Source organism: Sinocyclocheilus anshuiensis, unplaced genomic scaffold (genome assembly GCF_001515605.1).
Source record: "Sinocyclocheilus anshuiensis isolate Anshui unplaced genomic scaffold, SAMN03320099.WGS_v1.1 scaffold306, whole genome shotgun sequence".
Lineage (NCBI taxonomy): Eukaryota > Metazoa > Chordata > Actinopteri > Cypriniformes > Cyprinidae > Sinocyclocheilus > Sinocyclocheilus anshuiensis.
In genome coordinates, this window is record NW_015544175.1 from 2,550,666 (window position 1) to 2,564,238 (window position 13,573).

General features: G+C 37.7%; 1 protein-coding gene across 1 annotated transcript in view; it reads right to left on the reverse strand.

Moving 5' to 3' along the window:
• The window catches only part of fzd3a (frizzled class receptor 3a), a 20,815-nt gene that overhangs the window by 4,965 nt on the left and 2,277 nt on the right, over window positions 1-13,573 (reverse strand). The window contains exons 2-6 of the mRNA XM_016496262.1: window positions 10,669-10,944; window positions 4,556-4,757; window positions 3,448-4,465; window positions 1,647-1,795; window positions 93-341 (exon numbers count right to left, since the gene is read on the reverse strand). Of these exons, the coding sequence (XP_016351748.1) occupies window positions 93-341; window positions 1,647-1,795; window positions 3,448-4,465; window positions 4,556-4,757; window positions 10,669-10,744 (1,694 nt within the window). The 5' untranslated portion in view covers window positions 10,745-10,944. The remainder of the gene's footprint in view (window positions 1-92; window positions 342-1,646; window positions 1,796-3,447; window positions 4,466-4,555; window positions 4,758-10,668; window positions 10,945-13,573) is intronic.

Sequence of the window (13,573 nt, forward strand, 5' to 3'; positions counted from 1 at the left end):
CCCCCCCCAATAGCTAAAATATGCTAAAATAAAGTTCTCAGATTACTTCATATTCCTACTCATGAGATTGAAATCTAATTCGGATTCCTCACCTGCCATCTCTGGAGCGGTGCAGGCTGCCATGGAAGCTGCTTGATTTGCTGCGCATGCTGCCCGCGCGGCTGGTGCTGGCGCTGGGGGGCTCGTCCAACATGGCGAGGTGCGTGGAAGAGGCATGGGTGGAGGTGCCCTGTGTCGAGGTGCCTCTAGACTTCCTCACCACTGGGGTGTTGGGGTCCCTGAGGAGGAGCTGGGTGAAGTCGGGCTCCTGCAGCACCTGCCTGCTCTCGTGCACTGCGCTGCTGAGGGTGGTAGAGACGGGGGAAAAGAGTGGCAAAGTGGGGAGGGAGTGACAGAGGAGTGAAGGAAGAGAGAGGGGGAAGACAGAGGGCATAAAGGAGTCAAAATGAACAAAAGAGGAGGGGGTGGGACAAGGGGAGGGAGAGGAGGTTAATGCCCTGATGTAGGGGACAGGGGTGTGTAGAGAGGAAGCCTTTACAAGTGAAAGTGGTCAGCCATATTGCTGTGGCAATAGTTGGGGGTTCGGTGCCTTGCTCAAGGGTCTCACCTCAGTTGTGGTATTGAGGGTGGAAGAGAGCACTGGTTATTGCAGTTCTGCCGGACCTTCGGGTTACAAGTCCGACTCTAACCATTAGGCCACGACTGCCCCAACAATACATGAACAATATTTAATTGTTCATGCTCTATTTTAAAATTTTGATTACGTCACTTAAAACGAATCTTTAAAAACATTAATAATTTAATAAATGTAATATTAAGCCATTCTCAAAATGAATATCAGTTTTTCATACTATAAATTATAATGCTCTGATGCCTAAAGTCACTTGTAGCATTTAAACTTATTTTTTATTTATTTAGACAATTTAGAATTTTAATATTGGCCATAACTAATAAATAAATTAAATAAGTACACTACTATTCACAAATTTCAGTAAGATTTTCAAATATTTTATAAGAAGTCTCTTATCATGGCTGCATTTATTTAATTTTTTTTTTTTTAAATATTACAATTTATATATTTTTTTTCTATTTGATATATTTTAAAATGTAATTTATTCCTATGATGGCAAAGCTGAATTTTCAGCAACCATTACTCCGGTCTTCAGTGTCACATGATCCTTCAGAAATCATTCTGATACGCTAATTTGGTGCTCAAGAAACATTTCTTATCAATGTTAAAAGCATATTTTTGTTAAGGATTTGTTATGGATTCTTTGATGAATAGAATGTTCAAAAGAACAGAATTAATTTAAAATAAAAATCTGTCGGTCACTTTTGATCAATTTAATGCACCCTTGCAGAATTAAAGTGTTAATTTGTTTAAAAAAAAAAAATCTTACTAGCCACAAACCTTTAAATGGTAGTGTATTTACACAGCATAGAATTTTCATACTGGTATGCATAAATAAAATAAATAAAATCAGCAAGAATTTTTATATCTACTTAAAATGACTTTCAAGCTCTTTATCAGTTTGTGTTCCTTGGAATTCAAACTCATGACCTTTTTGGTCACACAACATATGTGCTTTTCACTTTAAGCATAAACAATAATGGTTTAAATTCTCCAAGCATTAATCGAAACTCACTCTTTTCTGCGATGCCCATTGAAGAAACTGGCCCACTCGAAGCAGGTCTTTTTACTGCCGACCCAAAACACTGACGGGATCCCCACCACCAGCATCATCAGGTACTTGATGAGGAACAAGGCGATATCTGGCCTGCTTGTCTGTTCCACCTGTGAAGCCAACAGCAATAGATTGGTTTTCACACATTTGCTTAGCAAGCAACATAAGAACAGGTGAAACCTGAATGATTTGTAATCAGAACATGTAGGAACATTCTTCCCTTGTGGATCTCGGCGTTTGCTCATAACCTCATGCAGTGTGTGCGTAAGTGTATTTCTGTATGTTGGTTTAGCCCTGGGTTGTGTGTGTGCGATTGTGTGGACGGGAAGTGCTTTATCTCAGCTCACTGCACAATTGCCAACGGCATAAACATAGCTGCAGTCAACACAAATGTCTGTCCTCTTCTTTACCTAATACACACCCTCTCTCTCACACTGCTTTAGATGGAGCATTTCTTCTGCTCTGAATGCTGTCAGCTTGCCTTTACATATCCATATACATTACTGTTATTGTCTTGATATTTGTTTTATATAATGCAAATAGATTTATATATTTTTATTGTATCCAAACACTTTTCCATTATATGACATCATCACTTACTGCAGTGTGACTAGAGATCTGCTATTTATAGCAATGCACTTCATAGCACTTCATAGAGTACTGCTAGAGTTAACATGACACATGACTGTCTTTTTTGCTCCACCACGACAGAACAGAAGTTGCGGCAGTAAACAAGGCCTCATTAAAACCAATCCCACGCTGCCTCAGGCATGTACACACACACGTATGGATAAACATCATTACTGAGATTTTTACTGAGCTGAAGCTGAAACTTTCCATGACAGTCTTTAGTTTTTAGTTATGTTTCAGTTTGTTTGCATCATGTTAGTGTCACGTGTATGTTCCCGTTTAGTTCCTGTTTGTCCTTATTTGGTCCTTCCGGTTCCTGTCCCCATTTAGTTCCATTACCTAGTGTCAGAAAAGATGCACAAAATCTGCAAATCAGGGACATTTTACACCCTCATGACATCCTTTTATGTCAAATGCTTCAATTTAGTAATTTCATTCAAATAAATCTTCATCTAAATAATATGAATAAGTATAAATAAGGAAAACATCACGTCACCACAAAACTAAACTGAAATATTTTTATTTTCTCTGGCATTTGTCACTTTTGAGGGCATTTTTACTCTGAGCTTCCATTCATTTCTAACTCTGGATGAAGCTCACATCAGCAGGAGTGACTTTAAAAAAAAATTTTTTTACAGTGACCACTTAGTCACAACAATACATTTGTTTAGACACTAAAAACTTTTTCTAATATAGAGTGATGACAGAGTTGGCAGGAGACTGTGGAGACCTTCAATTATTAACACTGGACAAAGGACACATTAAAAATCTGTCATTATATACGCTAAAACAATTGCTTATTTTTAGGACAATATGAACATACGCTACTGTTCAAAAGTTTGGGGTTAGTTTCATTTTTTGAGCAACAAATCAGCATATTAGAATGATTTCTGAAGGATCATGTAACACTGAAGACTGGAGTAATGATGCTGAAAATTCAGCTTTGCCATCACAGGAATAAATTACATTTTAAAAAATAGAAAACAGTTATCTGTATTTACAGTTATCTGTATTTTTCTTCAAAAAATGCAGTCTTGGTGAACATAAGATACTTCTTTCAAAAATATTAAAAAAAAATCTAACCAACCCCAAACATTTAAATGGTAGTGTATTTCACATCATTTCTTCTTACCTTAAACGGGCAGGGGATGTGATACTCTCTACAGCGCTCCTGTACCCAGGTGGTCTCCCAAACTGATCTGTGGCTCTGCTCATACAGATAGCATCCAATGACTGTCAACAGAGGCACCAGATACAGGACGGAGAACACGCCGATCCGGATCATGAACTTCACCAGTTTGTCCTGGTTCTCCTTCTCCAGGGGAATCTCCATCCGGACCCTATTTAGCGCTGCAATACCCGCCAACAGCAGCACCACACCTACGACCACATCCAATGCGAGAGGCACCAAGAGAAACCAGCGCAAGGCCATGAGGTCATAGAGCCCCACGAAACAAACGCCGCTCATGCTGTCGCCTTCAATTTTGTTCATAGCCATGAGGGTGATGGTAAGGGCTCCCGGGATGCCCCAAGCCACCACGTGGAACAGCAAAGCCTTCTTCTCGATAGCTTCACTTCCCCATTTGGGAACGGCCGCCAGGAACCAGGTGATGGTGAGGATGACCCACCAAACGCTTCCTGCCATGGTGAAGAAGTAGAGAGTCATGAAGAGCAGCGTGCAGGCCTTGTTGTGGGAGCCCTGGGTGACGGTGGAGATGCGGAAACGACCAGGGCTCGCTGCGTTGCATGACACGCGATCCTCTAGCAGGAAGCCCAGGAAGAAGACTAGGGATACCATCATGTAGCAGACCGCGTAGAAAATGATGGGTCGCTCAGGGTAACGGAAGCGCCCAACATCGATGAGGAAAGTCAGGAAAGTGAAGAGCGTCGCCGACAGGCAGACTATGGAGACAACGCCAATGAAATAGCGGGCGAAAATGAGCTCATCTTTGCGGAAGTACATGTTCGGGCAGGGAGGCGAGCAGTCACGCATGCCCATGAACGAGTAGCCCAAGTCAGGTTCAATCTTCAGCTCTCGTGGGCACCAGAAGCCGTAGTCCCGCTGAACTGATGAGGGAGATTCCTCCGTCCCGTCACTGCTCGGGAGCAGGTCTATTGCTCGGGGGTAAGACTCATCACAGACTGGAAACCTAGGAGACAAGAGTTTAATTTCAGAATATGATATCATATAATAAAGATGTCTTGCTGAACAGCAGAACTTAATGAATGTGATCCTGTACCTGCTACACTCCATCTCATCTGGCCAGCTGACCCCAAACATGTCCATCAGCTTGTAGCAATCGCTCTTGGCACGCTGGCACAGGCGCCGACATGGCAGGGTCACGCGGCCGTACTCGGTGCACACGGGTGCGTAAAGGGCACACAGGAATGGTCGTATTTCAGTAGAACACTCCAAGTTCACTATGGGATGAAAGGGCTGTCAGACAAGAGAAACAGTGTTATTATTAATAATAATAATAATAATAATAAACTATACATAGGCTAATGCCAATTATTTTTTTGTAAATATTAAATATTTTAAATATTTAAAATTAAAATAAAAAAATAAGTAAAACAGCACTCTAAGTTTAGGATGAAAAGACTGTATGGACAAACAAGAGAAATATAGAGTGCTAATAATAATAATAATAATAATAAACTTTAAATACACTATTTATTATTTAAAATGTTAAACATTTAAAATCAGTCAATCCAAATTGACCCTTCACCATTTTTAATCACAGTCACTTGGTCACCCTTATGTAAAATGAGAATAAAATTTGGATCTGTAATGCAACCTCTCTGAGGAGGCCTTTGTTTTGGGGCAGGAGACATGCTGTTTATTGCTGAGGCCCACTTACACCATGAGGCATTCTGGGAGTAGAACCAGCTTTGGGGCCGGACATAAATATGCAAATCCCATGGGGGAGAAGGAAAAAGACTCCACCCAGGACCAGACAGACAATAAAGCCTCCACCCCTGCAGAGTAAGAGCCTTTGTGATGGTCGGGTGGGGGTTCTGACACCCCTTGTGTTGAAAAAAGGACCAAAACTTACAATCATTCAGAGCCTATATGAACACGCTTGAAAAAGAAAAAAAAAAGATGTATGTGCTATGTGTTTTATTTTAAAGCATTTTATGCAATTACTAATGGTGAGAAGAAAAAATGGCAGAAAAATGTCAATGTTTCTATACAAAAAGATTTAAATAAATAAATAATTTCCCTCCTAGGGGTTGGCTATTAAAAATGCTATAATAATTTATATAATTGCAGTAGAAAGAAATATAACTCAAGTTTTTGGTGGTTTAAAAATGCTACCAATTTAACCAATTACTATATAAAAAGTAATGCAATTGCTCCTAGCGGTTGGCTATTAACATGCTATAATAATTGAAATAATTATAATATATATAAAAAAAACTCCTATTGCTTGGTTGTTAAAAATAGCTAATAATTTATTCAATTATTAAAAACAAATGTAATAACATTGCTCCAAGGTTTTGGCGATTAAAAATGCTATAATAATGTAGATAATTATAATATAAAGAAATATAACTCCTAGTGTTTGGTTGTAAAAATTGATAATAATTACTACAAAATAATAATATTGCTCCTCGAGTTGGTGACTTAAAATGCTATAATAAATTACATAATTAAAAATATAACTCCTAGTGTTTGGTTGTTAAAAATGGTAAAATGACTTACATAATTATTATATACAAATATGTTTGGCTATTCAAAATGCTATTTGTTACAAATTACGCACAATGTTGACTTTCATTATGTTCCTAAACAACCAATTCTTCACTTAATATGTAGAAAATTAACCAAGCGTTCAGGCTAAATCCAATGAGATGATCTAATGCGCTAACAACAGTATTACCATTATTTACTATTGCAAATAAAACCATCCAGCCTTTAAATTATTGCAACAGTCCAACACATATACTGGATGTATAATACATATCCATAATGAGCGCATTCAGCCACTGCCACTAGGCTACCACCCAAAATGTCTGTAAAAACGGATTAGGATGGATATTATGCTTGCCCATTTTGACACAAAGCATCTAAATCCAGCAATCATTTCCAAGTACCTAATCCATATTTAACGCAGCATATAACACTGAGATGTGCCGCTAACATGACATGAGAAAGAGCACTGGCTTTAACCATCAGACCATAAAAGCATGTGAAAAAATGCTTGTTTTCATCATGTAGCTTCTAAAAATATGCTGGTTAAATTAACTTTTGTTTATAAAGATCATTTTAATATTTTGTGGACAGTAAGTACAGCTATAGAAAATGACATAAAACCTGATTGTGACTGACTTCTTGTTGCAACTTTGCGGATGGTGATGTACCATTAGTGGCATCTGTGGCTGTAGTCGGCACAGAAGGTCTTATGGCATGTCTTACACGATTCTGAGCTCAATTGAGTGGACACACTCTGGCTTTTAAGCAAGATAAAAATAAAGCTAGTTCCATTATTTGCTGATCTGGTGAAAAACATTATCTGTCAGGCCACATTACATGCAATGGTGTGATCTGATGAACTCAAATGTGTGCATCTCGTCCACTGCTGTCCTAAGGGCAAACATACACTTCCTACTCATCAATGTCCATTCCAGTGCCTCTGAGTTTCTTAAGGGCATTGAGGAAAGTTATTTAGGGATATTCAAAACATACTGTGATGGCAGGCATGTAAACACGCAGAAGGGGCACGATGGCTGTTGCTTCTTGTTTGGGCAGAGAGCATGTGATTCAAAGCATGATATATGACTAAATACTACAGCTGGTATGCTAAGATCCATGAGAGATGTGGAAGCACTCTATACAATCTGAAAGCATAATCCCCAGAAGCAAATACAGGAAGTTAACATGATCAAGTCTTTTGTAATATGGCTGGATCTGTGTGCTTCACATATATGGGTTATAAATTATTTTAGAGCTCCAAGACACTTGTGCAGCAACTAGGGATGTAGGCAGTTTTTATTATTTTTATGTTATGGCCAATAAATGGCAATTATCAAAATGTTATACAATTACAATACAACAGCAATACCGGCCGATAAAGTGTGTTTTTCACCGATTTATTCTTAGACCTCTCTGTGTTGCAAAAAGAAAAAGGAAAAACAACAAGGCAAACTGAAGAAAGTCACCTAACCGGACCTTTTAAATGTGTCCATTCACAAGTAAATACGTTTAGTTCCTTCCTCTACCCATAAATCCAGAGTACATATGCCTTTCTCTGTGAACCCCCACTTGCTCATTGATAACAAAGTTTAGGTCACGTCCTCAAAGCATTCTGACATGATTTTAAGACATATTCTTAATACCACATGACCAATTATTATTTTTAACTGTATATAAATTCTCATATTCCCTTCTGTTTAGGTTTTTTTTTAATGCAAGTAAAGAATGTGACAATGTGTTAAGTACAGGGCAAACAAACACGTATATAGTTTTCCCCTTTTCCACCGGTCACTATTTAACTTAAGGCAGTGTTCACTTAACAGAATTCAACTGCACTACCATGGTAACCAGTGATGCATAAATGGGCCGGTTTGAGGGAGGGGTGTAATGTGGAGAGAGGTCAGAGTGCGAGTGACGACCACCTCCTGAGAGAGAAAGCCTGCTCTTTTGTTGCAATACAATTGGGATCCGTTTCCCCGGCAACCGCAGTACCTTGTGTGGGGGGAGGGATGAAAAGAGAGGAGGGAGTGGAGAAGAGAAACAGACAGAAGAGGAAGGGACAGAGACGAAGAAGATATGGATGGTAAATAATGGTCAACCCTGCCATTCCAATATCAATTTTTTTTTGGTCAGATCTCTTACAAAAGTCATAGTACCCCTCATTAATATCTAAAAAATAATGACTCTCAAGCAATGCATAACTGATATAATTTGATTTTGAGTTGCCAGATTGAATAACAACTGCAGGATGCCCTTAATGATCATGCCATGGTAAAAATAACATGAGGACAAGGTCATGTATCTTTGCATGTCTGACAAATAGGGGAGGACGTTTAAATTAACTAGATGTCAAGCTACATCAGTCAGTGCACCTGAAATGCTTAATATTGTTAGCTTTACCCAGCATTCTCTTTGCTCAGTTCAAAAACTCCCTGAACCTTCCCATTACTCTATGCAACCCAAACAATCCCAGAAATCATGCCTTTAGGCAACTGTCCCACTTCACAACCGAGGTTGCCCAGAGTTCAGAACAAGACGCTGCCACTGTCCCACAGTGTTTTTGAATCTGAAAGCAAGGACGATTAATGTGTCCCTTATGATGCCAGAAAGAAAGAAATGGTTTGGAGCTGATGATATGAAAGATTTAGCCTGATTTTCTTGATCTTGAGTAGACTAATTGCTGCTTAAACTGTCAACTTCTAGTCATTGATGTCAGTTGTTCTTAAAAATAGTAAAAGCTATTCATCAACCAAATCCTGGTTATTCAGCGGACTTCATACCCTTTGAAAAAAAAAAATCACATGTAAATCTTCATTTGGATTTTCTTTTTCTGTTAGTTTGATCCTCAAATGTGGAAATCATGCCAAAAAGTTCAGACATATTAAGTAAATTCAAAGAACAATATCCTTTTATTCTTACAATCCAAATTAATTTAATAATTAAACAAATAGTTTTAAATAATTATAAAATGAAATAATAATAATACATAAAAATAAATATTAAAATATATATTTTTTAAATATATAAAAATGTATTATAAAATAAATATAAAAATAATTTTTTGTAGATACAATGCTTGGAAAATATATCTGCAGAGTATTACATGTGAATTGTGATTATCGTTCAAATGCATCTGAATATATTTCTACACTGATCTTGTAATCCTTTTAATTTTTTTTTAGGTTTAAAAAGTATCATCACTTTATGTGTGTGTTGGTGCTGGTTACAGTGCAAAAGGTTATGTAACTCCACATTTCTACACAAATGTACAAGAGGATGAGCAGACGGGTTGCCTCGGCTCAACTCCATCCATTCTTTCTTCTTTTTATCTCTTTAATTTCCTGTCCCATCGCTCTATTATACTGAGGTAGGACTGGAGCGAATAAGTTAAAACCTTGTGACTGAGGACAGCGGGTTTTAGATAACGTTTACAATGCTGTGTGTGTTCAACAGATACACTAGCTGCTGTAACAAGCTAATGCAGCTGTTTTCAGTTGGCCTCAGCTGAATACTGCGGCCCGGGAAAAGAGCATTAACCAATGGCTCGAATCAATCCAGGCGTTATAGCTGCAGATACAAAGATTACAGAGCAATCAAAATAAACAATGCACCCGAGCACCATTAACGGCTCATAACAACAACCACTGTGTGGCATACACTAGCAAGCCGCTGTAAAGCAACCTTGTTACATAAATAGTTATAAGATGCTTATTTTATCACAGCCACATGCAAAAGAGAACCAAAAAATGGTTAAAACAGCAAGATTCTTCAGAAATAAAAATATAGCAAACATCACCGTAGGACAATTTAAAGATTAATTTCCCTTTAAACATTTCTGTAATGTGATCTGAATTATCTGCAGGGCACAAGAAAGATCTGGGTCTAATTGAAAATGACAAATCTTTGATGCTGTTAGTACATACGTTTTAAACCAATGCATTTAAACATTTATGGTTTGCATTTATTGCTTCTCTCAAGGAAAATACAAACAAACGGCATATTAAAGTGATCCATGGCAAAGGGTTTTCCCTGGTTATTTTCACGACTCAAAAAAAAAAAATAGATATATATTTTCTGCTTACTCTATTTAGCAAAGAATTATATGGACAGGCCTGATTTCATATGTATCTAAGAAATGTATCCTATTAAATTGGAAAAAAGAACACCCTCTAACATTTTAATTATTTAAACAAACCATAAATTACACACTTTACATGAAATATTCAACATACAGCTTCAAAAATACAACCCAAGTTTTCTTAGAGACCTGGAAAAAAATTTTTTGGACCTGTCATGAACTCTTTGACCCATGTCTATGTAAGTCCATTTTCTACCCATCTATGTGCTGTTATTTTAATTTATGCTATGTATGCTATTTTTTTTTATGTATTTATTTAATATTATATATAAATACTGTATATATATATATATATATATATATACACACACACACACACACACATATATACATAAACACTTTTGAGATGTGAAGTACACTACAAGTGCAATTAAGCACCTTCAATGCAATTAAGCACACTTCATTTTCACAACAGCTGTTACGCAAAGTTAACTTTTGCAAGTGAAACAGCTTGTTTTACATAAGGGATCGCAATGTGGCACGTCAGCATTGTCAACTTAGACAGATACAAAACATGCTATGGCTTCCGGTAGCTTCCATATTGATGGCCATACATACAGTCAGCATTGAGTACAGAACCCAAAGGAGATCCATGGTGTGTCCGTCTGTGCTGTGACCTGCAAAGGATGGGTTGTATCAAGAAAATCTGAGCTCCGCCATTCCCTCATTAATTATCTGTTGCTTGACACCAGACTTAAATTACAGATAGGGTGTGCTTCTCCATTTTGCTGTGCCAGATCCAGGTCTTTTCAATGCATTTCCACTATCCAGTGTAGGTATGACTGTGGTTACATCTGTGGGAGAAAGAGCATCAAATGTCACATTTGAAATGAACAGGCTAACATGCATTATTCATGAATGGGGTGACAGTTTATTCAAACACGAAAAATCTGGCTGGAGATCACTCAAGGCGTGGGAAATGTTTTCAAAGTGAACAATGCATGATCAAAAGCACTGCCATATTATACTGCAGTAAATAAAAGATGCTTTATAGGTGTATTACCTAGGGGGAACTTCAATGTAACTATGTATTCAATGCAAAGAAAACTGAACATTACTATCTCAGGAACACATATTAACCTATTCAGAACCGAATTATGTTCCATGCTTTCAGTCTAAATGGAAGCATAAATGATCATTAAAAAAAATAAATGTATGAAAAAATTTAATATTGATAGTTTAATAACTGGAATTCGATCACTTTAAAACAGTCAACCATTATTGATGTAGTCTTAGTTTTAATATATATTTTGTAGTCCGTGTGCCCAGTCACAGGCTGCGATTATTTCAAGATTGTCAACACAGTAGTGATGCGCGGATGGCGGTTATATCCGCGGGCGCTGCGGATAATCCGCGGATCGGGTGGGTCGGGTAATACAGAACATAAAAAGTGATGTTCACAGCAAGAGACGCGGTTTACACAAAAAAACACAAAATTACAAAATTATTTTAATTATGTTCTTGGTCCGGTTTATATGACTGACACCTCAGTATTTTTAAAACATTGCAAAAAACACCTAAGTTACCTTAAAAAATAAAATAAAATAAAACGGCATCATGCAGAACGAGGATTTTGCCATCACAAACGCCCTGCGTTAAAATTACTATGATTTTTATTTTATCCTTTTTATTGATTTTTAACATAAATTCGATAACATTTAAAAACTGTCGCGTTTTTATCAAAATAAAGGCGAACAACAGATAACCCTTTCCTTTATTAACACATGAGACCCTGTCTATCGGAAGGCGTGTAGCAGCTTCGCTGTAATGAAACTTCCTTCAAAATAGGTGTCTGCTGTATTTTGAGGTGTATTGTGTATTGTTCTCTGATGTTTCTAGACAAAATTAATTTTGATAATGATAAAAAGCCCTTCTTACCTCTCCACTCTCCAGCATTCACGTGTGGCACTCCACTCTGCTTCTCTAACAATACGAGCCCTGTGTGTCTTTCTCAGAGGTCTTTCTGATGCGCCGACGAATATTGCTCTCACTCAATATTAAAGCATATTAGAACTTACGTCACTGGATTGAGCATGCAAACATAGAATGGCTTGGGTTTATCCACGGATATCATCGCTGCAATGACCAAGGGGCCTTTGGGAGCGAGGAGCGTCTGCGCACTATAATGAAATGAAGTCAGCGCTGTTGATTTGTGGTTGCCCGGAATGAGGGGCGGTGTGTTTAGTGGTGGGAAGTCCAACTGATTCTTGCGATTCGGTTCTTTTGGGCATTTTATTTCGAAGAATCGGTTCGAAACGAGTCATGAATTCTTTTACGTGACGACATTTTTACGTCACATAGTGGTCGTTTCTGGAGGCGTGGTATATTTACAACATGTTCTAAAAGTTGATACATTTTTTTTTTCAAATAATAATAATAATAATAGTACGTTCACGTGTCCCAAACCAGTTTGTTGCCACCACAATGCTGCTAATAAAAACATGATTTCATTTAGGACCTACATATAATTAGCATTTACATTAAACAATACTAAAATTAATGTACATGTCTCAAATGAAAAAGTGTTTGCACATATTAATAAAATTCTATTTAATAAAGTCAACTCGTAAACACATATCATGTTGATAAAACTTTCATACAACCAAATTAAAGTAAAACTGTATACTACAAAATAATATATATTTTTTTCATTTATAACATTTCTGCTATTCGGTTAAATTAATTTACTTTCGTCCCATTAGTCAAATCCTCTGTCCAATTAGACGAGCATCAACCGATTCGTTTAAAAGATCTGATTCAAAAAACGAACCGTTTGAGAATCGAATACTTTTTTTTATTTATAACATTTCTGCTATTCGGTTAATATATTAAAGGCACAATATGTAATTTTCGCCGCTGGAGGGCGCGTATTCAAAATAAACAAATAGACAAAGGCGTAGTTTGATGACACCGTGACTGAGTGTGGAATCATGGGAGTTGTGGTCTTCATCCCCACAGCCGATGCAATCCGACGGGACTCGGGCAGAAATCATGTTCATGGATGAGCTAATGATTTATTAACGTAGTAGAATGAAGCAGGGTGAGGCTGAAAGCCGTCGAAGTGAAACGAGGCCGTTGAACGAGCGTGACACACGGCTCGAAAGCAGCGGAGCTTTTATTATGCCACAGTCGACCGCTTCCGCTCCTTCCGGTCGTGTGTATGTGCGGAAAAAAAAGCAGCGCTGTTTTATCATACTAGATACGTTTGAAAGTTCTGTTATTATGCTACTCTGTGCGGTCCGCACAACATATTAAAGCGTCTTTGGTGTTTCCATGTTTTCTACAAAACAAAACCGGAAATCGAGGGGTTAAGACGTCATTGGCAGGCGACACAATGACACTATGGACACGGTCCGTGTCACTAGTTAAAATTGCTTATATCTCTGGATTTAAAAATTCTTCAAAACATTTGGCATAATGCAA